The sequence below is a fragment of the Pseudopodoces humilis genome, chromosome 17 (assembly GCF_049639895.1).
Source record: "Pseudopodoces humilis isolate 2021_Gansu_Grassland_sample_001 chromosome 17, ASM4963989v1, whole genome shotgun sequence".
Classification (NCBI taxonomy): Eukaryota; Metazoa; Chordata; class Aves; order Passeriformes; family Paridae; genus Pseudopodoces; species Pseudopodoces humilis.
The window spans coordinates 7,587,739-7,613,158 of record NC_142216.1 but is presented as its reverse complement, the minus strand read 5'-3'; the positions used below and the strand labels follow the sequence as shown (position 1 = coordinate 7,613,158).

General features: G+C 42.9%; 1 protein-coding gene across 3 annotated transcripts in view; it reads right to left on the bottom strand.

Annotated features, from left to right (window-relative positions):
• Positions 1-611: 611 nt before the first annotated feature.
• Positions 612-25,420, bottom strand: part of RASGEF1C (RasGEF domain family member 1C) — a 64,653-nt gene continuing 39,844 nt past the window's right edge. For all 3 annotated transcript variants that reach the window (XM_088063557.1, XM_005523539.3, XM_088063558.1), the window contains 13 exons: positions 24,855-25,037; positions 23,130-23,252; positions 20,501-20,638; positions 15,844-16,056; positions 13,805-13,879; positions 10,340-10,435; positions 9,215-9,317; positions 9,035-9,114; positions 8,292-8,387; positions 3,810-3,905; positions 3,537-3,660; positions 1,479-1,551; positions 612-1,091 (listed from right to left, as the gene is read on the bottom strand). In XM_088063557.1, coding sequence (XP_087919683.1) covers positions 1,067-1,091; positions 1,479-1,551; positions 3,537-3,660; positions 3,810-3,905; positions 8,292-8,387; positions 9,035-9,114; positions 9,215-9,317; positions 10,340-10,435; positions 13,805-13,879; positions 15,844-16,056; positions 20,501-20,638; positions 23,130-23,252; positions 24,855-25,031 — 1,419 coding nt within the window. In that variant the 5' untranslated portion in view covers positions 25,032-25,037 and the 3' untranslated portion in view covers positions 612-1,066. The remainder of the gene's footprint in view (positions 1,092-1,478; positions 1,552-3,536; positions 3,661-3,809; positions 3,906-8,291; positions 8,388-9,034; positions 9,115-9,214; positions 9,318-10,339; positions 10,436-13,804; positions 13,880-15,843; positions 16,057-20,500; positions 20,639-23,129; positions 23,253-24,854; positions 25,038-25,420) is intronic.

The following is a 25,420-nucleotide window of genomic DNA, read 5'->3' as shown; positions in this document are numbered from 1 at the left end:
TTAGTGCATTCATTCCAGTCTGAAACCCTTTGTCCTTTTGAAGCATACCAGGTAGTTCCAAAGTTCAGAGCAATTACCCCCCATCCTCCTAAGTATCATGTTACAAAATAAACACTACTGTGTTAATTGGAACCTGATAGAAATGGTAATGCAGTATCTTTTTTCTTTGAGTGTGATAAAACCCCTTAAAAGATGCAACTCGGCATCAATAAATTTAGGGAATACACTACATACATTAAATAGAGGTAAGTTGAGTCCAGAGTAATTTGCTTCTTCATTCAACCTCAGAAGTGGTGGGGGTGTCTTTAAACAGCACCATCAACGCTCTGTGCCCTCCTCAGACCAGCCCAGATTCACAGTAAGGAAAGCAACAACAGTGGTGGGAAGAGTAATTGAACTTCCAGGCTGTTCTCTCTAAAAATCCATGGGGTCAGGACAATGGTCCCGTGCTGATGTGGCCGAGATGTGACAGACGTGTATGTGAGCAGCGTCAGTCCTCATCCCTGCAAACTCAAACCTGCAGCAGTCAGTGCTTTGTTCAACAAGGCTGGGGGACTGCGAACGCAAGCTTAAGTTCTTTTTTCTTCATTCAGCAATTAACCAGATTGCTGTTGTCTGTCTTTGATTTAATTTTACAATCCTCAGAGGTTTAAAGAACTGTTGTCTGAAGCACCTGCTTCTGAAATACTCTTGTATATTTTTGCTTTCCTTTTTTATACTTTTCCATTCTCTGTTGCAGTACCATGATTCCCCCTGCTCCCGGTTTTCTTGCATTTTCCTTCAGAGACAAAATTACAGTGATTCTGACGCAGTTTGGGCACAGCCACAAATTGTCGGTTTGTCCTTCCTCTCTCTGTCTCATAGAAAAGCATCATTGTGCACACAGTTCTGTTGATTTCAGTGGATGAATCCAGTTCATCCATCATGTTAGGCAGTCAAAAAAAACCCAACAAAAAAACTCAAACAAAAGAAATTGTCTAAATCCCAAACAGGCATCTTTGGAATCAGTAGTGCAAAATGTTTGCGGATTTCTTTTCCTTGACCTACTGCAATATTCTCTCAATCTTCAAGTCTTTCCTAAAATAGTGGATCTGTAAATGTAAAACACAAGGACATTTTTTAAAAAAAGCAGATTTAAAGGTTTGTGTTGTTTTAATTACTCTCTTCATATTCTCACTTATATCAAACCATTACATATCTCTTACAAGAGCTGTAAACTGTTGGAAGATCCCATTGATCTGGGGCATTCTTCATCTGCATCAGGCTTTTGCATGGGTACAGCAAGATGAGGGTATTCTTTACAGGGAGGATAATTTGAGATTAAAACCAGCTTTTATCAGTGCAACCTCAACTCTGCAAATTAGTTTTAAATGGATCTCCCTCAGAGGTCACAGCTTAAATACCTGCAATACAAGCTTTGGTATCAGAGCAGCCATTTTGAGGTACTTTAGAAATGAGCTGATAAAATGAGACGTTACCTTAAGGATTTCCACCTGTCTTTTTCTGTCTGGTTTTCTGGACTTTCACTTTCATAGGAAGCCAGATACAAACCTGAAAACGGTGAATATGTGTTATTTCCAACAGCACTGGTAACCCCCATCCTCTGCATTCTTGTATGTCCTTTTGTACCATACAGAAAGAGAAATTTTAAAACTTCCTGGCCCCTCAGGTAGCTGGTGATCAGTGGGAAAATGATGTTTAGCTCACTTTCCTACCTTGGAATACTGTTACGTTAATTTTGAGGGAACAGTGAGGGAGCCCAGAGTTAAAGTATGCTAGCATGACCGTCTCTTTATAGTATTAAGCAGTTGAATGGTTTTACATGCATAGTTCTGGGCCCATTTCCTCCATCACAGCACTGCTGCTCAAGAGTTACATGAATTTTAGAAGAGAGACAGTGAGAGCTGACACCTAAACACATAAGCTTTTAAAAACTAAGGATATTCTCATCACATAACACAACTTTATGTTCCTCAATATTTTTAAAGCTTATGGGGACATGGTATCTTGAATGGATACACAATACCCTGAAGGTGAGTTACAGAAACCAGAGCAGGAATACAGTGGAAGAAAATCTGTCCTTTCCCCCCCCTGCAAATCTTTACACTGTAGGATGTATTTTATCCCACCAAAATTAGTCTAGATTGTAGAGTCTCCTCTGCAAAAGCTGGCAGTGCATTAAGACCTCACTGTCTTCACAGAATCACAGGCTGTAATTTGTGTTCACACACATTTCCTCATTTGACTGTTTCATGATGCTTTTATTCTTTAATGCCGGACCTATCTCAGCATTCAAGTCTGTGCTACAAATGCATTGTCTTTTAATATTCAAATGTTGGCCATTCCTCCACATTGTGACAAGCAGAGTACAGCTGCATTCCAGATGTCACTGCTGAATCTCTCTCAGATATCCTCCCACCTTTCATTCAGAGCAGTTCTTTCTACTCTGCACTGCCCCTGGGTAATGGGGGAAGGCTTCCTGTGGCTTCTGCAAAGGGCATTTCACAAAAGCACTATGAATATAGGGGAGGACATGAGGGAGAAAATGTGCAAACAATTAGTGGGTTGAGGTCACTCTTTTTTAGTCCAGTAGCCTGAAAACTGCACTTTTACCCTGACTTTCATTTTCTGTCCCTTTAGAGCCTAAAACAAGAAGAATGCCTTCATCCTATTCTCCTTTTGATACATATTAATTTGATCACATTAATTATTCTATTTTGGCAGTCATTCTTAAGATTTAGGCAGGATTTTAGAAGCAGTATTTTGCTTTCTGAAGTAGTCTGTGAAATAAAAGCTGTCTGGTCTGATTACCTTGGATTAGAACAGAAAACTGCCTATAGAATGAAGAAGAAATAAACACACCACCAGAATAGCTTACAGGAGGGTTGCTATAGACAATTCAGTGTGTGACAATGTATAGAGAGGCAGCTGACACAAACCAGTATGAAGTGACAGTCTGACATGCTGGATACCAAACTGACAAGGACAGAAAAGTACAAAAAGACAATCAGAGAAATAATTTCAGAACAGAAGTTTCATAGCTGCAGCTGAAATTAATAGAAAAGGTTTTCTTAAAAATTCTTTTCTGTACATAACATGTGTCATTGTTGTAGAGAAGGAGGTCAGCTGGACTCCATCGCCCTGGGCTGTGTTTACTGAAGAGATGATGGCATTGGTTTGTGAAAGAGATTAGCTCTGGTTCCATCAATCACAGAATGAGTGGCTAAGGGACAGCTGACATTCACAGCAGCCCATGACATGCTTGTGTGGCCTCTTTCTGTGATTACAAAAACAGGGCCACAATGGCAGCTTCCTAGACAGTGCCTCATAGAGAAGCTACAGACAAGGCAGCAGCTTCATGTGTTAAAAGGTTTTATTTGCAAAAACACATTGATAGACTATCAATAAACAAGCTGTTTGGCAGGAAAGCTAGGAAACAGCTGGGACTGGGCAGTGAGAGAGATCCCCAAAGTATGGATCAGGGTGTTAATTAGTAGGGATGAAGAGAGACATTTTCAGTGATGAGTGAGTCTTACCATCTTCAGTAAAAATGGGAGCAGTGTGCAAGTAGTGGATGATGTTGGGGTCTTGCTCAAATGGACACTCCACTTGTTTCCATGTTATAAATTCTCCTACTTGCTTAGCCAGTTCCAGAAATTTCTGTAAACATAAAATCATTCCACTCAGATATAGTAAGATTAGCTCATATTCAATGTTTGATGGTCTGCACTGAAAACTGCAGGCCAATAGTTTCCGACAGTCCCTTGGCTGTCGGGGTGGGAGAGGTAAAAACGTTTTTCAGCTCTTACTTCAAAGTTGACGTGCCCATTTGGAAGGCGATTAGCACATCCCTCATTCAAAAAATAAATGTCTTTGATCAATAGGCTGAAGAAGGGGATCACAATCTGTGGAGAGAAATGACATAACCATTATCTTTTCAGTTCAGTATTTTCTCTGCATGGAAGAACAACTCAGGTGGGAGAGAGGAGAATAAAGAAGTATGAACTTTTCAGTGTGCTGTGCACTTAAAAAGCAGTACAGGGACAGGCAGGCAAAAGGGCAGTAGTGTCTAGAGAGACCTTCAGCCACCAGGAGAATGTATGCTGAGATGAAAGTGACCTGAACACAATGTTCACTGAGCACAATAACATGACTAAGAAAATGCTAAAAGCCCAGTTTATTATCAACATCACCGTTTGATGACAACATCAGACAGCAAAGAGCAAAATAACATTGCAGAACTCTTCCCTTTCCTATTGTGTCCTTATAAGCAGAGATGTGGAACACACAAATTGAGCAATTTAAACACAGGTGGGAACCAAAGAACCAATATTGTCCCTGGAAAAGGAAAGACAGCATAAAATCTGATGACCAAGGGCTTGTCTACAAACTGTTAATCAGGAGCTGTTTCATTTCAACAGCTCCATGCATGGCTACCTCTTGAGGCATGTAATTTCCTTCCTGGTGCCTGATTAGTACAACATGCTTCTCCAAATTAACCTGCAGACAACAGGATTGAAAATATTAATCTGGTTGACAAGAAACTGCTAACAGTAACCAGAGAGGCTGTTGTAGATCTCAAAGTTATCCCTGGCCATCATTCCCAGGGCAGAGTGGCATATAGCAGTGATCCAAGCCTTCCCTCTAACCCATCAGAGTTGGGTCATAATTTGCTATAAAAGAAGTCTGGGTAGGACTCTTGTAATTAATGGAATTACAAGCAGAGATAAATAAATTTTATGCCAGATGCTCTACAGGAGAAAGCAGAAACAGTGCTCCTGAAGTGCATCCTCAACCCCAGCAGAGATGCAGAGTGAAGCAGACTCCCTCAGGGTCCTTTGTCTCACAACTCAAAGGGACAAGAAAGGTAACACAAAGGACCAGTCCATGAAAGCTGACAGTCAAAGCTCAGTCTGCCCACCTCTCCAGCAGTGACACTGTGACTGCAAAAGGCTGCCTGGGGGGGCTTGAGCTGAAGGTCAGCAGCTGCCCTGTGAGAATTTTCCTGTGTCAGCAATGTCTGTCTTTTATACCACCAAATACAAACTTAACCACCACAAACATAAAAGAAAACACACTGCATGGTAGTGTCCAAATGTTTCCACTTTTTATATATTAACTGAACTGGACCTTATTAAGCAGCACCAAAGCTGAAGAGCCCTCATGGCAAGCAAGAACAGCCAAGAGAGCAATCCTTTAATTATTTACTGTTATTCCATGTCTTGCTGTACATCAGCTGTAACAGGATATGAAATGGACCCAGAACAGGATTGGCAGCTGATATTTTCCAGTCTACATGGATGCTACAGCACTGTGATGCTCCAATGAGTGTGAACAAGTCATAGAAGCGAAAACACTGAGGTAAGGAGTCCACAAGCCAGTGTGTGTTGTGAAAATGGAAGCCAATTTCTGTTCCAGCTAAATTAACATATCCAGTAAATTTATAAAGATCTGCATCTCTGCTGGCTTTCTTATGGGACAGCCACAGATAAACTCTGTAATGTCACTGCAAACACCCATAAAAAAGCCTGGACTGACACTCCAAGAGCCACTGGATACTTATCCTGATACATTCCACTGATAAAACTCAGAAATGAAAACAAAGCACAGCCTTATCCTCTCAAAATGCTGAGCCCTCCTATAAGGGTCGGGTGGAGCAATTTCTAGTCAAATTGAGCTAAGTGTGTTTCAGGATTTATTCTCATGTTATCCAAACTAGATCAATCAGCCTGCAGTAAAGAATACAACTCTATGTGATTTGTTTTCTACCAAAAATGATGATGACTCTGTAACCAGTGTGATCTCAAAAGGTGGAAAGATACAGAGAGCTGGAGCCAGACACTGATGCCCAGCTAAAAATCACTGCCAGGTTCTGTCTACATATTTGTTTGCAGGCAGATGTGAGCTTGTTCTGTCCTGCTTCACTGCCTGGGAGCAAGGTCAGCACCATTAGTGGTACTAAACATGAAGGAAAAGCCTTGCTGAGAGGAAAGGTACACAAATGTGGGCTGGATGCCAGGCTAATACAGCTACAAAGCCCCCAGTCAGCTCAGACCATGGCAGAGCTCGTTCTCATCTCATCCAAAAGGCGCTAAAGACATACCCGAGGATGCCAATTCTCTACACGTTTCCAAGGAATTCCTGTATTTTGGTCACCATTTATTTCCCCAATAAAAATATATTACCCTGTATGTTTTGCTTTCCAAATTTCTGTAGAAAAAACAACAAAAGTGGTTACAATTATACTCTAATACTGGCTTCACTCCAGGCACTTTGCTAGTATAAAACCTGGGTTAGTGCCAGAAACTCATATTTCTCTCCATTTTTATCCCCCTTCCATGCCATCCAACCCACCCACATACTGAAGGACAATTGCTCCTGCAGAAAGAAGAAAATTAATGAGATTTGACATGTTCTTGCTCCACAGTATCAGACAGCAACAACACACAGCACTGTGCTGTACATACTCCCAACATTTCAAAGCCACAGCCATGCCATGAGTACAATGCAGAGTTTCCCAGTGGAATGGCTTCATTTTGGAGCTGTCACAGGTCATTTGACTGCACAGACAAAACCAGACTTACTAACCAGTACAGCCCTCTGCAAGCACAATTCAGTTTGAAGATAAAGATTTTCTTCAGAGTGAGCTTTGCTATGAGTTTGCCAAGACACAATGTAACATCTTCAATCAAAAAGGAGTGATCGTGTTCTTTTGGATTTGTTCATTAAACAAATAAATTATAATCTTGCTTATAAAAAGAAACAAAATTCCTTAATGCTACAGAAGGCATTACATGATTGCTGTATCTGACACTGTAAAATACCCAGTATGAGCAGCTACCAGATCATATCCTGGAGCATTTTCCTGATCTAATGTTGTCTACACAAGGAAAACAGAATATGGGCTTTTTCTGATGTAAAGTAGATTCCTTTCAGTCTAATAACCTCTCTGCCATCAGTATTAACCAGCTGGGGTAGAGATATGACAGAGATTGCTAACTTCACAGGAAATTAAGTCAAACAACAAAGCAACTGGTTTGAATATCTATGATGGTTGCAGAAAAACTAAACTGCAAAAGCATCTCAGGCTGACAGGTCCTCGCTGCAGTGTGTGAGAGTTGAAAGAATTTCTTTTCCAGTCACAAACATCCAAATCATGTCTCTTTTGCATAGAGAAGTGCTTTTCAGAACAACTCAGTGTACTCCCATTGCAGCTGAGTCAGCCTGCCACCAGATGCTGATCTCATTTCACTGTAAATGCTGTGAGATTCCATTAGCTTCAGCAGATTTACATCAAATTTACAGGGGGTGTGAGATTAGCATCTGGCCTGGCTCCTCTAGTGAATGAATACTAAATTCCATATTGTGCTTGTTCATGCAGCATCTACTTTAGCTTTGCCATGCTTACTGCAGAGATTACCCATTTATGACTATGGGTAATTGCAGCATAAAACACAAACCCCTCTTTTATATACCAAAAAAATAAAGAATTGAATGGAGGAATAAGAAAATTAACAAGAAACATATCAAGGCACAAAACAGGAGGATCCTACACTCTAACATCTTGTCAATCTGATTTTTGCAGCATCAGTGACATGTCAGAAAGCTCCACATCTGCCATGAACACTGATATAACACTTCAATTCTTGCTCACCGAGATGGCAACAACAACCAAATGAAATGAAAATTCACAAGGACAGAATATTACCCCAAATTTGTTGCAATGAATTCAGACTAGACTCCCTTGCAGGACTTGGGATAAAATCTTTCCTTTATGCAAATGGAGAACCACCTCCTCTCCACTGCTGTGCCCTTTGCTCTCCATCTCACCTCACACATCTCACAATAGGGGCTTCTGTGCCAGAGCCTCAGGGCACAGTTGTAACAAAGCACAGCTCCATGTTCTGCCAGGCTCATGCTCCATCACCAAAATAAAAGTAATTTCAGTCTGGAATACCTGTTCCATCAGGTTTATCAATCTGAACAATGAGCATTTTCCAGGGGTGTAAAGACATTTGCAACAAAGTCCTCCATGCTGTGTCCTGCCCTCTCTGACCCTCCAGTTGTCTGACAGCAAGTCCACAAAGATTTGCTGTGATCCTATCCAGACTCTTTCAATCACATTTTATTTTTTTACATTTTACATTTCCAGCTGCATCTTGAAGCACACAGGCCTCGCACTGGTGACCCATAGAAGGGAGGAGAGGATCTACATCAAGTGTTTGAGCCACAGACTCCCAACAGAAGTGTCCCCCAGCATGTGTTGATGGACGGGATGTGCTCACACCCACCTTCTCCCTGTTGCTGTGTGCTGTCAGGGACCTGTGGGCTGCCCCCCGCAGCGCTGTCCGGTAGTTGTAGAAATTGCCAGTAGGGTCCATCTGGTGCTACATGCACAAAACAACACACGTTGGTTAGGAAGTAGCCTGGGCCCTCTAAAGATAATTTTACACTCAGCTGTAGCAAGCCATGAGCAGAGCAGAGCCTACATCTTCAAAATGTACATCTTCAAAATCCACATCCCCATGCACCAAGGGTACAAGGAGAGGTCTACAGCCCATAGCTGTTTATACATTTGATTTTACTACTGACAGTTATGTGACAGAGCTTTTATATGAAGAATAAGCACTGCACATTCTGTGTGTGCCAAATCCTGGAATCCTCAACACAAAATAAAGCCTTGGATCTTCACTCAACCTCCAAGGTACAGACTGGTAGCTTTACACTCAGCATTGTGTCCAAGACTAAACAAAACATGCATCAGTGGAAGCACTGTGGTGTGCATATAGGTTCATACTTTGTGGTTTTTTAAAGTCATCTTATTTATTTGAGTACTCTGAATTCCCTCTACATATCATCAGCTTTACACCCTGCTCACTACACCTGGGTTATTTCAGCTTAGAATCAGGCCCTCTGCCTGTGAAATGTGTCTCCAAACATTTCACACCTGGGTAACAATGCAAAATTGCTGAACAAAAATATCCTGCATATTATTAAAGCAGTGCATCAGGAATTTATTTATTTCTTTTTTTACCTCAAGAATGAAGAATTTGGCTGTTTTCACTTTTGACCAAGTCTTCTTTAGCCTGGAAACTGGACTCATATTCATTCCAGCTATGAGTGAGAGAGAAAAATACAGAGCCATTGATAAGAGCTGAGTTTCCTTTTTCATCTGTGACAGCTGATGGAAGACCCAGTTAGAAGCTGTACTTACAAATGATTGCCATCAGTGAATTAAAATTCCCTATGTTAAAGCACTCTCGGGCAACATCAATGAAGAATTCGATGACTTGTGCTCGCTGTTTCTTTTTTGCAGGCTGTAAATTAAAATAAATGAGTATCTGTAATGGGCATATGCAGAATTGGAGGTCATCCTAAGAATTTGTTCCATGCATAGTGTGGCTTCACGCACAGCTTGGGCCATCTGCTTTCAGTCATTGGCCCTAATTCTGTTCCAGCTATCCAGTGGATGCTGGTGACTGGCAGCCTCTGAAATCAAAGCTTTCCCTGCAGTGACACAGAAGAAATTCACGGCAATTCCCAGCCCCTGTGACCGTCTCAGTGCTGGAACAGGCAGCCCAAGCAGCCCTGAAGCAGAGCCTCAGCTCCCTGATGGCCTCCCCAGAGTTGTGGGCTCATCCCAGAAAGATTTTCTAATGTTTCACTGCATTAATCCCTTTCCCCTCTTCTGTCCCTTTAGCAATATGGCCAGGCCAAACAAGAGCATTTTAAATACACATTTTAATTGGACTGGAATCACCCTATCTTTTCCAAAGAGGATCTTCAAATGGTAATTCTTACATGTCACAGGCTATCCAGGGTCTTTAAACTATTATTCCTTCCTTCCAGGATACCCTCTTCAAAGAGGAAAACATTAATTTTCATTCTGATGGGACCAAGTTAAACAAACTAAAACCACTACCAAGTTAAGAAACAACAGCCACAGCTGCACTAATGGGCAGCAGGACAGAGAGCCATGAAGTAGGAATTCACACACACAGCAGGTCTTTAGGATGACAGATAACAAATATGGCTCCATAGAATCTTTGCTGGCAGAAATCTCACAGGATAACTCAAGGCATTTTTTCCTCTCTTTTTCCCTGCAGGGTTCATTATTCCACACTGTGCTCCCACTACATCAAGAGAACAGTGCATTCCCCTGTGTGCTGCTGCCTCTGGTTTGCAATACATTTGTCATTTATCCGGTCGCTTCTGCAAGTGCAACACTACTAAAACTTACCATCAGATGCTTAGCTGGGTCCTAAGAAATAAATCCCCAGGATTGCTTATTAATATAAAATCTCAGAGTGGTAAAACATGGCACGTACTTATAACTTACCATGCAAATTTCTGTTGCTACAAGATAGCAGAGTCTATTGAACCATTTCACATAGGCCTCAAGGTTACTTGTCTTCTTCTGTTCACTGAAACAAGTCTGGGGGGAAAAAAGGCACAGAAAGATGTAACTGTGTTCCAGTCAGTGACCTGATTGCTAAGATAAATACTGCACAAAGGTAATTACTGGCCACATCTCTCTCATGCTCATGGAAGACTGTGCATTTAAGGGCCCCTTTTAAAATCCTGTGAGTGGCAGATGGGGGGTTTTAGCTGGATGTGTCACACTGCACAATTCACACTGGTGTCCAGAAAACAGCCCCATTTTGCCTGCAGCAAGTGTTCACTGAGAGTCTGCACTGACCCTTGTTCACTGGGATGTGAACAGCTCAGGCATTGCAGGATTGTGACATGAAGACAAAATAAGACAAGGCAAAGTCTTTCACAGCAGGCTCAATTTGTGACTTAGATTCCAGGATTTCCTCCACCTCAGTAAATAAAATCACCCACAGCCCTTTTCAGGAGGGAAGGGACCAGAATTTAGTGAAGTATACAAGAGGTAAATAAGGGAAAACACAGTTCAGGTTGATTTTTTTTATGAAAAAACCCACTATTTTCCTTAGTGAGTTTTCAGAAAAACAGGTCCTTAGCAGCCAGCTCTGCCTGGGTGGCTGTGCTTAAACAGGTCACTTACGTGCCAGAGGCACTTCACTAATAAGAGACATTACAAGAAGCATATTTTTCACTTACGTATATAAATGTAACATAAATTCCCATAACTGATACAGGTTATGTGAGCAGATACTTGACCAAACTCTTCCAGTTCCTTTGTCATCAACAGAAAATTTGACTTCAGAGCAGTGACAGGGCAGCTCACACAGCCTGAATATGTTTCTTGGGATTGTAAGAATTCAAGTGCTTTTCCCAGTTTTAAATCCTTAGACAGTCCATCCAGGACACTCAGCTCTCTAAAGTTGGAGATCTGTCTGAACATTCAGTAACATCCACTAGAGGGTACCAGAGAATACTGATTTTTGTTTCATTAGGATGATCATTTCCCAGAGGTACCATAAACACATGCCACTAAGAGGAAAATCATAATGCATAAGCAAAGATCCATTAATGTCAATGGGATCACCTATATCATGTAAGGTAAACCAGTGACTAAGAACCCCTTCAGAAATATGGCTTAATATGATTCCCAGGGTAATTCCAAGTAAGAAAATATTCACCTGTGATTCTGCATACAGACGTGTTTAGAAACAGAAATCAGTGTACCGTGCTATGGAGGAGCAAAGCCTAACAGGACTGGAATTCTGAGTCACCTTGTGAATAGACTACAAACACAATAAAAGTGTATTTTTAAAGCATCTCAAAAGTAAATGTTAGCAAGCAGCATGCAAATATCAAAAACCCAAAGAAACCCCAAATCTAATGGTTAGCCCCAGTCTAACCATAGTGGCTGTTTTTCATGTGCCCTGTTTCTTGTTTCCTATTACAGAAAAAGTACACAAACTCCAGGTTTTGCTCTGAAAATAGTATTTCCATCTCAGAACTGTTGTCCTGTGCCAGGGCGTAAGAGCCACAGCTAATAACGCAAGACTTGTGAAAAATGTGCAACAGTAAAGTTGAGACAGACTGCTTTTTAAAGGTTAAGCTTTATAAATGGCAGCAGTATTTAGCACCTCCCAAGCATCTTCCATCTGCAGCTCAGAATGCTTGATAAACATTCATAAGTGAAGCCTTTTGAAGCCCTCATGCAAGAAAGTTGTTTAGTATGATCTCCAGCTGGAGGGAATTCAGACCTGAGCCAACTCCCCATGTTTGACAGGGATGTTCTTCATGGGTCAGGGAATATGACTCCACATAAGGTTTGTGCTACTTTGTCCAAAGACATGTCCAGAGAGGGGCAAAGGAGCTGGGGAAGGGTCTGGAGCACAAATCTGATGAGCAGCAGCTGAGGGAGCTCAGCTTGGAGACAAAGAGGGGGAACCTTCTTGCTCTCCACAGCTCTGTGGAAGGAGGTTGTAGGGCAGGGAAAAGCTGGTCTCTTCTCCCAAGTAACAGGCAGCAGGACAAAAGCAAATGCCCTCAAGTTGTGCCAGGAGAGATTTAGATTGGATATTAGGAAAAAATTTCTTCACTGAAAGGGTAGTCAGGCATTGGAACAGGCTGCCCAGGAAAGTGGTGGAATCACCATCCCTGGAAGTGTTAAAAAAATGTATGGATGTGGCACCTAGGGACATGGTTTAATAGTGGCCTTGGCAGTGCTGGGTTAAGGGTTGAGGTGAATGATCTTGGAGGTCTTGTCCTACCTAAACTACTTTGTGATTCTGTGTGCAATGGTCTCCCCCTGGGCTATAGCTTGGCACAGAAACTTTTCTAAATCAGCCACAAAGAGCATGAAGAAAAGCTCCAGACTAGCCCCACTCTGATCAGCTTTGCTGACTTGAAACCCAAGTGGCTGAAACCTCACTGTGGCTGATTTGGTATCTTGTGTTTCTGATGCACATTTGCTGCCTTGGGGTTCCTTTCTAAAGAATGTATCAATGCCCAGAATACCTGGAACTCCATCTCTGCCTATTTCCCTCATCCTGAAACAAACTAGACAATCTCCACAAGTCCAAGAAGAGAAGGAAAGGGCCCAATCTTGCACATTCCATCCATCCATCCATCCATCCATCCATCCATCCATCCATCCATCCATCCATCCATCCATCCATCCATCCATCTTTTCACCATTACAAGCTATTTTGGTGCAGTTTGTGCAGCACTACAAACACAGGTCATCCTGATACCTTTGGCATCCAATGAGGAAATTCAGCCCTTGATCTCAGTGGGAACGCATATACAGTTCAGGGGAAGAACTTTCCACCCTTTCTTTTCAGACAGCATGTGAAATCTCTGACTTTCCCTCTCCAGCTAGGAAGCCTCTTTCCTTATTCAGGCACTCTCTGAAATGTTACTTCAAGCCTCAGTGGAAAGACTCCAAGTGGCTTTCACATCCTTTGGATGAAGCCCTGATCAGACTCTTCATTCCCTGTGGTGCTTTGGGTTAGAAGCTATTGTGTAGAGAGAGAAGAGTTGATTCATGACGCACTGACTCATTGCTGTGGTGTCTGGGCACACACTGAGGCCATTACATCACACCCCGAGCCTTTAGTCCTTCAGCAGAGCAGCAGACATTCCCTGGCTGTGGACAGCCACAACCATCTGTCCCAGTCAAAGCAGGTTGGGAGGAACAAGCCCAAAAGCACGTCAGGGTGGTGGCCAGTTTGTCACCAGGGAGGAATGGCAGTGACCTCCAGTGTGAGCTCTGCCAACAGGTTTCCAGCCTTGCCGTGACAGCAAAGGCCACCAGCTGGGCTGGCCCATGCCAGCTTGAGACTCAGGCCCTGCTCCTGGGGACCTCATCACAGCTGGACAAACTGTGCTCACAGGAGTCACTCTGCACGTGGAGAAACCATACCTTGGTGCCGTCCAGAGGGTCCTTATGTACAAATGCCTGCACAAACTCCTCAGGTCCAATGTGACTTAGTCTTTCCTGTTGAGGGTAGGGGAGTGGAAAGAGAGAGGGGGAAATAAGAAAGCATCCCAGAAAATGTTCTATTTCTCTTGATAAAGCATCATCATTTTCTGTCAGCTCTGAGTGGTGTCACTGAACTGGTAGACAGCCAACTAACCAGACATTAAAATTCATAGTAACAATTAGAACTATGTCAGCACAAAGATGAAAATCAGAATAAATATGTCTCCTTACTGAGAGGCTCAAAAACCTTTCTTCAGCTGTTACAGTGGCAGTAATGCTGTTATCTGGTGTCCACAGCACCCCACTGCTCACTGCCCACGCAGGGCTCTGCCCTGGCTCCCTGCCCACTGACCCTCAGGTGCTGCCTCAGGGTGCTGGCTCTGGGTCATTGGGTAAGGAAGGCACTGAGGATGCATGGGACACATTAAAAGCTTTGCTTACACTGGAGAGTGTCCCAGGCACTAAGCAAAAGAATAAATAAAGTATCCAAATCTCTCTTAGTAAAAGAAAGGCCACCTCCAGCAGTTTCTGAAAAAATGTGGCAGCTCCAACCACACACTGACCTTCCTGCTAGGCTTTTCACTCTCCTTAAACATGTTTATTACAAAAAGAAATATTTTCAGTAGGTTGTAGGCCACAAAGGTACCACAGAGAAGGTATTTTGGAATTCCTACAGCCCAAACTTAGAATACTCAAGCAACAATAAAATAAATTATAATCCTGCTTGAGGGAAAATTTTACGTCTAGTCCTATGCTTTTTCTCTGGGGCTCTCACCATAACACTGATAACTGCATAGGGCTCTTACTAATCAATAACTGTTATAAATAAGTATCAGATAATTCTTACTAACAAATAAACATTGGACAGTTTCAGTGCAGAGTACTTGATGTATTGGACATAGCAATGAAAGAGAAGGCAGAGAATTCATTACAGTACAGTGGGATTATAATCTCTAGCTGGATCTGTTTTAAAAAGGCGGTGATGCCTCAGTTACAGGGAATTTCCCCTTGGAAGACAGTTGTACTGTGGGGAAAAAAAACAAAAGCAAGGAAAAAACTCCATGCAAAGGACTTCTACTCTCTGGCTTAAGTTATGTAAAGCAAAGAGAGCCAAAGCTGCATGTTCTGAAAACTAACCATTCCACTTCTTGACAAACAGAATATAAACTATCTTCAGAAATAAAGGCTGATTTCCTAATACTCACTCCAGTCCACAGTGTGTTTCATGTTTAGTTTTTCCATCCTTCCCCTGAAGGATGAGCAGAGTCCACAGGAGGACAGGCAGCAGGGCACCAGAGCAACAAGAGATCTGCAGATGGCAGCAATGTTTTATGTTCTTCTCTGCACATCCAGGAGGTCCATGGGGAGGACCTGACCCTGGGAGAAGGGTGTGCAGCACAACAGCACATCCAAGGTTTCAGCACTGCCATTTTTCACACAAGAGCCTGCTTGGGACCAGACTACAGCCTAGCACAGGGGGAACAGCAGGAATTTGTGGGGGTGGTATCTGCACACCCTTATTTGCACAAAATCCCAAAGAGAAGAATGAAAGCCTCATCAGATAACTCACATGTTTTGTGCATCTGGAGAGATGGATTTGAACTGCTAAAATTTCTTCCACATTTATAAAAGGGTTAATGACCAGCCATTTCCATAGCACCTGCAGAGCTTGTGGGGCTCTGAGCATCTTATAGAAGTGACATTCCTGGGACTTGACTCTGCTGGGATAGGGTTCTCATTTCACAAAAAAGCAAGCTGAAGCACAGTGACCTGCTCCAACCTGCAAAGGGACACTGATATATAATCTGCTTCCCAAGCATCTCTTAACCTGTCAAACCCTGCCTCCTGCTGCAGTGCTGATACAGCATGGGATGTGCTGCAGCAGTGCAGACATTTTTTGGTTATGTCTGGAATACTTAGCAGCTGATGGCTTAAAATAACATCTCTGGCTGCAGAAGTTGGGAACCATTCCCACTTACCAGCTCCACATGTGTCAGCTGCTGAGCCAGGGTGTAAGGGTCACTGCAGACACTCAGGATTTCTCTCTGAATTGATGGAGGTTTAGTTTTAAAGGCAACCAGCTTATCAGAGACAGCAGTACTGATCTTGACAATCCCTTCTTGCCCATGGCTGAGGGTTGCAAGCTTCTGATTCAGGGCTTGCAAAAGCTGATTCATCTTTTTCCAGTAAGCCTGGGGAGACAGGGAGAGAAACATAAGCCACCCAGAAAACTTGATGTAGGAGTGGGTTTTTGTGCTGAACTTTCCTTTCTGCAAAATACTCCTAAGGCAGCAACAGGTTACCGTTTTATTTCCAACAAGCCTATTTCAGAATAACCAGTTGGCTTAATTACAGTGCAGTGCTCTGGACACAGTGGCTGCAGTCAAGAGAAGAGGCAGGCAGGACTGGTGGGTTGGGCTGGCACTGATACTCCAGATTCCTGCCAACATCAGGTTCAAAGGAGAGGCAATGCTACAACAAGACTTACTCCAGCTTTCTGGATCACAGCTGCTTTTGGTACCTATCTTTTATGTCAGCTACATTTTGGCTGAGAACTCTACCTGTTATTGCTGCCTTGTCAACTCTTATTTATTAGGAATAAGAAATGTTTCTAATGCTGTTTTCTCCATCCTTTTGACCTGAATGCAGATCACAGCTGCCTGCTCCCCAGCTGGAGTGGCTGGAGCATTGTGTAGCTTTGAGTATTTAATATCCAAATGTTCATTGCTACTGAAGGAAGCTCATATTGTATTCCAAGCACAGCCATGTGCTCAGCAGGATCATCATTACCAACTTGCCCACGTTGTTCTCAGAGCTGGAGCAACCTTTTACAGACAGTGAGTGCAGTCTCTGGCCATGGAGGATGGGCAGAAAGAAATTTCTTCAACTCTTCATGACTGACAGATGCAGACATCACAAAACTGAGAAAACAGAACTGGTGAATGGGTTCTAAGGACAAGGTTAATTGGAAATGTCCTTGGCTAGACTGTGCCTCACCTCAAAGAACACCACACAGGCTGGATGCAGCTCAAGTGAGCCTTCGGGAAGTAACCCCACGGTTTAGATCCAGCCCCTGTCTTCAGAATTCTGTAGGCTGTGGATAGTCTTCAGTGTTAGGCACTGACAGCGTTCATGTTTGAAGTGTTCAAGGAACCAGAAACCAGAGTCACTGCTCTTCTCACCTGCACAGAATCCAATCTGCACATTGGAGATAGCACCTGCTCCTATTTCACAGTGAAGAGTAACTCCTCACATCTACTGTGTCCTCATCATAGGGCAGGAAAGGCTGCAGACCTTTAGAACATCCCAAGTGCTTCAACTGTTGCCATACTTTGTAACTTTGATGCAGCTTTTCTAGCAAAGGTTTCACATTGCTTTCTTGGACTCACATTTCTCTCCTTTCACTTAAGGAAGATGCTCTCTCGAGCTGGGCTAGAACGTGTACCAGATAAGCAGGATGTAGTCAGGCTGGGTTTTTTTGTAAAATAGAGCTGTTAAGTCTGAAATGAAGCAATCACCCAGAAGGCAGGAGAGACATGTCTTGGAGAATGACAACACACAATGTATTTGAAATCAAATCCCAAAGGTGGAGTGAAAAATGACTGAGGAAAAGAAAAGCCCACTCTTTTAGCTTTTCTCTGTTACTGACGTATATTAGCTCCAAGAAAGACCTTCTTCTTGTAAATCCTCATGTCAACAGATAGTCACACTTTTGATTTACAAAGACTCTTCTGGGCCCAAACTACTGACCACCATCTAAATATTTCTCTGTTTTACATCCAGGTGTGTTTGCAAATCTCAACACAGCTTATGAAGCTCTGTGAACATAGTTTGATTTTATAGTGAAAACTCAAATAGTGACATTTTGTGAACTTATTTTGTAAACGGGAAACTCAGGTTTTTGGGGGTGGGGGTGAAACCCAAGCCTTCTAATGAATATAAAACATCTGGCTAAAAGACTTGGCTGGAAACCCAGTTCCTCTTTCTAAAAGGAGTTTGGATGAAAAATCTTAGATCAGCCATGTCTATGTGGTATCAAATTCTTCATAGTTTGGATGAAAAGCCAAAAAGCCACATAAAATTGCTTGAAAGACATGCATATTAGCCAGTGTTTCAATAAATCTTTATCAAGAGATCTAGTTTCACCTCATTTTGTAGGGAATATGGCACAAAATATATATATAGACAACAGTAAACAAAGACTCAGGTAAGCCAACCACCTAATAAAGAATGAAAAAAAAAAGAGAGATACTTAAAGGACACAAACAATTACACAGAAATCAGAGCTCTTGAAAAGACTCACTGGAAATCAGTTGGGTGCACCCTTGCCTAGAAAGCTTTTCTGTGCACATTGGGAGAGAAATAAAAAAAAAAATCAAAAAAAAAATCCTGCTTTTGCTCTTCTAAAAGCCTTTCCTGTCTTCTTTAAACTACATCCACTAACTGAAAACAACATTGTTCATTACCTTCAATGTGCTGGTAATTATCTTGCCACAAAGTGACCCCCCACCGTACAGGGGCTGCATGCTGGACTTTATCAACCCATCTCACTTCACTGCCACATTAACAGTCAAAAGAAGCACACTACTGTTTAATATTTAAAGAAAATGTTTCTTTCTTAACTAGGAAAGTTCCTCTGAAGACAGCAGGCCTCAGCAGGTGGCTTAGGAGCTCAAATTTTAATTAAAATTTCTAACTCTAAATGCAAATCACAGTACTTACTAAGAAATGCTTCTCAGCATGGACACCTTTATAAGCACATCACAGCCTTTAGAAAGTGGACTCTACGAAGGACAGGAGCAGACACTGCAGGGGAAAATCCTTCACTGACCTACATGGACTGGATGACATCACAAATCTTTCAGTCTTTAATTTCTGTGGTTCACAATGGGAACAAGTTTCTTCCAAAAAACTAATGGCCACCATCACTCTTCTGTGCCATCCCTTAAAAAAAGGAAATTTGCATTTGGAGGATATGAGCTGTTTCTTAAATTAATTATTGATTTTGCTCAGGCATAATCACTTGCAATTACAGTCCCTAGTAATATCTGAAAAACAGTGATTTGAAACTAATATAGTCTCCCCCAGGGCACCCACAAGCATTTGTACACAGCTGTGCACGCTCCAGAGCAAAGGTGTGCAGTGCTTGCTCAGGTTAGGCAAATAAACCACTGCTTTGCATGCAGAAAGTTGATTTATAGCATCTATGATTCTTCACCAGGACAACTACTGCTCTTAAAGAGCACGTGCTAAGTCGCTGTTCTCCACCCTTCTCTTCCTTCTTTCCAACAGACACACTTCTGGTGGGTCTGGACGGGTTTCCCTCACTTCTGACGATGAAGGGCTGCAAGGCATCTTTTGCCATAACTGGCCAGGAGCAAGTCCATTGCCTCTTTCCCTTGAGGGAATTCTACTACTCTGGTTAACGGAACTAAAGCCACTTTGGCTCCTTCTGAGTTTATCTGTTGCCTTCACCTCCACCACTGTGTCTCACAGCTTCCCTGTCCTGCCCCTTCTCTCCCACGGGCTGCCCAGCCCAGCCAGTCAACCCATGCCAGCCTACAGCTCCCTGAAGTGCCAGACATGATGCCAGCCCAGTCCAAGAGCAGCTGTTCCCATTTATGAAGTATTTCATGAGCATTGGAGAGCCCAATTACATTTCAGTTGTGCTGCAGCCCTGCTAATTTCTTCTGTCCTCTCTCCACTCTTCTCTCTCATCCTCAAGGATGAGTATACTCATTGTTCTACTGGACTGCACCCCTCTCTGGCTTGAGGCCAGGCCTTCATGTAGCCAGTGAAACTGAATTTTTCCACATCCCATGGTTAACCTAGAAGTAATTAGAGACTCTCAGTGTACTATTTTGCTTATTATTTTCATCAACTTTGTGGTCTTTTTAATGTTTCCAAATTAACTTCTGGGGTTCACCCACCTGAATTTGCAAGCAGGTCTCCCAGAGGCTCCATTCACTGTGACCCACTGTGCCACACACAGAGCTCTCATATGTGAGCACCAGGACCATGCAGACATCTAGCCTGAGTCTGTGCTCAGCAGGCCACACACCACTGTCTTCTGCCACCTCCATGCTCCCAGACAAGCTACATGTCCACTAATATCAGTATTTTCTTTAAATGCAAGAACTTGGATCCACAGAAGCTGTTATTGCCCACCCTTGGAAGTGTTAGGGCCAGGTTGGACAGGGCTTGGAGCAACCTGGTCTAGAGGAAGATGTCCCTGCCCATGGCAGGGATAAGGAACAAAGGTCCCTTCAACCCAAAGCAGTCTGTGATTCTATGATTCTAACTTGGGAGATCACAGCTCTGCTTCTATTTGAATTATCACCAGCACATTCAGTCTATGCTATGCCTTCATATATTCCTTCCATAAAATGGGAATGTTGTTATCCTACAATTCAATGTGCAGCAGATAAATTCCAGAGCTCAGTGCTCCAGGAGCACCTAAAGAGAGACGTGGCTTTCAGGGAAGATAATACAGGATTTTACATTATTGGAGAAAAAAAACTCAGAGTATCCAGGAAGAGGCACGGAACAGAATGCAGAAAAAATAGAAAAAGGAGGAACCAAGTGGGAAAATGAATTTAACATATCAGCAGAACATGCCAAGCCAGGCATCCTCACCTCATCACATGGGGCTATCCTGTGAATCATGTCTTTCAGATGGCCAATCATCCGCTCTTCCTGAAAGTCATACGGGAATGTCTCTGTCCACTCTGTCAGCAACTGTAAGATTTTGGGTCCAAATTTTCTGATTCGAGCCTGAAATGCAAAGCATTGAATGATGGACAGGGATTGAAACATATTTACTCATTAAAGTCTCTCACTGTGTGTGTCACTGAGCTTGGGGCCTGGTTTTCAAAGAAGGCATTTGTGTTGCACCTGTAAAAACTCACACATGCATACAAAGAGTGTGGTGTACAAATAATACATTTTGGCATGCAAAATGTACCAGAACTCAGGTGCATGCACAACTGCCTGTTTTACATGCAGATTTAAGTATTCTGCACATGCAACTGGCCTGTTTATGGCTGGATGGACATTTTGTTGGTGCAACCTTTATACCTTTTTTAAAAACATCTGGCCTTTTTGCTGATTCAAACCATTTGTTCTTCCCTTTTGTACTTAAAACCCTTCTATATTTTCATCCTTCTCTGAAAAACTGCAATGAATTTCTTGACAAACAAAAAGGTTTTTTGCTCCTTTGCTTTCTGGCTGTATGAAAAAAACTGCTCAGTGACCAGTGGCAGATGTACAATGAAGAAAAGATGAACAAAACAGCAGCACTTTTGTAACTTTACCTGGGCTGCTGGTAATGCTGCTCTCTTCCCACATGAGCTCAAGGACATGATGGGACAAGGACACTCAAATAGCACACAGCTGATGCCCACCTCTGGTGGAGATTTATCTGAGGATGTGGCAGTGGAAATACTTGGGATGGGGCAAGGAGGGAAAAGCAGGGAATGGCACTTCTGGTGCATTAGTGTTATCTCAAAAGACAACCAGCGTGGCTGCTCCCAAAGCTTTCATCCTCCGTTACGTGAAAAGGAAATGGTGTTAAACGACAAACTGCATTTTTATTTACAGAAAACACAGACTGAAACAAACAGCCTTCTTCTGCATCCCCACATGCTGCAGCTAAAGTGTACCCTGTAATCAGGAAAAATTATACTCTTAAGCTCCCTGGCTCTTTGTTTTTCAACCAAGGTGGTTAAAATGCATATTTCAGCTTTCCACCAACAACAGGTTTCAATGAACCACATCTCTAAAAATAACTGCTGTCAGCCAGCATTAAGCTCAGGCTCAAAGACCAGCAGGTGGCTGCTAAAGGGAAAGCTTTATTGGAAACTACAAAGGTCTGGGGAGACATTTGCTCCAGCTGTGTAAACTGCATTATGAATTGATGGAGAGGACTTTGTGTAAGTCACAGGACGTGGGATAGGAGGTTGCTTGTGTACAAAGTTTCAAAATCAGCCCCACTCTCAGGGTACACAAAATCAGCTGTGACCCACCAACCTTGTGTTGCTACAAAACCCAGATGCACTTCAGGCAGATTAGAGGTCTTCATAATAAGACAGTGTTTCTCATTTCTTGAAAGTTTAATGAGCAGCAAAACTTTGCAATGCTCACGTTTAATCCTCCTAAACTTGTATGTGTCATAGAATTGGAGAACGGAACCTCAAACCTTAGAAAACTTGTTTTGCATGGTTCATCCCATACAGATTATTAACACACTGTATGGGTAACCCAGACCTGGGATTGCTGAGCATTCTGGAGAATGGCTCTCCACAGTGAAGGCAGAGCTCCTGTTACTCATGGAACCAGTTGCCTGTGCAAAAACAAGCACGTGGTCAGATGCTGGTGACTCAGTATTTGATGCCAAACTCACAGTTTCAAAGCTGGAAAGCCTAATCCTGAAAACCATTTCAGAATTTTGTGATTTCTGGAAATTTGCAACAAATGCATGTTCTTTCCCCCTCCACTGCTCTGAAGGTGCATCTCCTGCTCCAGATAATGCACTGAACAAGAGTTCATCGGTGCAGCAAGGAGAGCTTGGGCAGAACCCAGACTGAACAACATCCAGTGGGATCCATCACCACTGCACCGTCTGTGGCACTGCCAGAGGATGTACGTGTGCTGCTATACACTGCACAGTCCCTGGGGCAAAGAGGGAGGAGTGCTGAGGCAGGAACAGCTTGGATTTTCTCAGTGTTCACCTGTCAGGGCCCCACTGCTGCTCCTGCCCGTTCCTGGTGCTCCATCGGTGCCACTCTGCAGCACACAGGGCAGGAGCGTGCTGGGCACCTGTTACATGGTGCTCAGAGTGACAGGGAAGGCCAAGAGGAAATACTACTGTATCAGAAGCAAGAAAGCAAAGGGACAGAGACATCAAGTAAAAATGGGAGAGAGAGTGGTGTGTGGACATCTGCACTTGACAGTGTGTGAGGGTTACGTCCTACCTCCTTGCATCCCGCAGGCTTCACCAGAGACTTAAAGAAGTTAAGAGGGAAAGTCACCTGGGAAGACTGAGACAGGGGGAAAGGGAAAATTAGAAGATTTGAAGTGACTACTGCCTGAAGCATTGCTCTCAGACATGGATACCAGGATGCCTCAATGTCAGGATCTCAGTGGCAAATCCTTTATGAGAAAGTTTCATTCAATCTAAAGAGAGGCAAAGGAGACACACCAGAGCCCCAGAATTCTACACCCATTGAAAATACCTGACATTTTCCTGCTGTAAGGATAAACTAACCTTGTCCAGCACAGGGTCATCCAGCCGCTGCTGCTCAATGCACTTGTGACAAACCCGGGACAAAAGCTCATGGGGTTCGATGAAGAGTCTGGAGCTCAGCAGGAATGTAAAGATGTAGGCTTTCTGCAGGAGACAGACAAACAGACCTGTAAGCAGCCACACAGTGGGTAATATTGACTGTAAAAGCCCTGAACTTCACAGCTTTTCCATTTCTACTTGGCAAGACCTTTTCATCTAAAAGATGTAACAATTCCTGACGCTGAATATGGAACTGGTTATACTGGGTGCAGGAGGCAGCAGCATCTCTTCCTCCCCAGCAGCCACTTCCAGCACTTGGTTGCCTAAACCCTGGGCAAACATTCAGTGTGCAGTGTGCAGGAGCAAGCCCAGGTACAGCAGACAGCACAACCAGGATGCTGGAGAGGCTAAATGGGCAGGAATCTCTGTGTTCTACTGTGCTGGGAGCTGCAGACACCCCCACGTCAGCCACATCTTGCTACTGCCCTGCAGATCTCACCCAGCCTATTTTAAGCAATATTTCATTTATTCTATTAACTCCACAAATTTCATTTCTATCAGCCAATTCATATCATATGCAGTTCCACATCTGTGAGGCTGTGGGAAGCAGGTCTGCTGGATAAATCCTTGGATTATTCAAATTATTCCAGCAGTGAATTTAAAATACATGCATGAAGTCTCAGTTGTTTGCATCCTGACCCCTCCTTGCATCTTTGCACCTGAATTATCTCCTTTCCCCCAGCCCCAGCTATGCTCCCAAGCAGCAGGTATAATATTACATATCACACCTTGCCTAATGAAAATCTCACAGCCTGATCTGTCCATTACCTATTTTTATTGCTTTTCTGGTTTGTTTTTTCCTTTTTTTTTTTAATTGAGATGCTTCTTTATTACTTATTTTTAGCTGATCAGAAATTGAGCTCCGGGTAATTTAAAACATGCTGCCTGTTCTGCATTGATAACTTTCCCAGTCTCCTCAAGTACCCAGAAGTCAATGCTACTCTGTGCTTTGAAATACAAGTCATGGAGTTATATTAGCACTTAAAAGTCTTCCAGTCAAACTGTCTGAATTCCACTGAGGATGTGCAAAATCCAGTGAAGTCAATAGCTTGCAGTACCATAAACCTTCTTCCAGTTTAGACCCTCACTCTTGGTGAGGAAACAATTTCCACTGATGCAACAAGGATTAGGATCTGGATTTTGGTGTCCAGTGACTACACAGTTGTGAATACAACACCAGGTAAATTATAAACCCAACAGAAGCATCATCTGTGTTGTCATAAATGGAACACTGTACATACAGACAAACCTGGATGACTTCAGCAGCCACTGAAATTTAGTTAATTTAATGCCAGTTCAGACTTGGGAGTTTTTTGCTTCAGTTTTCCTCTAAACCTCTCTGGGAAGTGCTGCTATTTTTGAAGTGCTCCAACTGCTACATCACTAATTCATCACCACGACAGCTCCTCCCACTACCCTGTTCTCTTATTTAAAGGCAGTATCATCTTTGGGATCTGCTTTTTCATGGGAACAATTATAGAGCAGTGAAACAGCATTTAAAGCAATGCATCAATTTACCAAGCTTTAATTGTATGCAGCTTTTAAATGAACCCTCGTAATTCAAAATTTAACACATTTGCACTTTTGCATAAAGCACTGCCCCAATTCATCAAAATTAAACCATTTATTATACTGTGAATTGCTTACTTCAGGGTAGTAATCAGTGGTAGGTATCAGATGCTGGATTAGAGCATCCAGAGATGCTGAGGTAAGGTTTCCATCCTGGAAGATCAGTCCTCCTTGTTCACCTTCTTTTGAAGTATGTAGATGAGGGCTGAAGCCACATGGGGTAAACATACTGGTAGAACTCAGCGTTTGGGGCATGCCTTCCTGCAACAGAGACAAGATCCATCAGATCCACAGCCAAGTCTGTCTTCTGGCTGATTTGAACAACACAGTCACTAATGAGAGCTTCCTGTTCACAAAATTAACACGGTCCCTGATCGATAACCTCCACGTCTCTCTCACTGCTGGCACTGGCAGATCACACCTGCAACGGGCAGAACATGGTAAATGGGACATTTTGATTGTTTCTTTTGGGCCAGAAAGTGATGGCAACTACTTTGAGCTCTCCCCCTGTCAAGAGTGTCTGTTACAATTCCCTTTTCACTGCCATCTCTGGTCAGGCCCACACAGGAGAGGAGAGATACCTGGGACCTAAACCTCAGCAGGTTCCTCAACAGGCTGAAGGAGTTTGTTTGAACCTCTGCCCT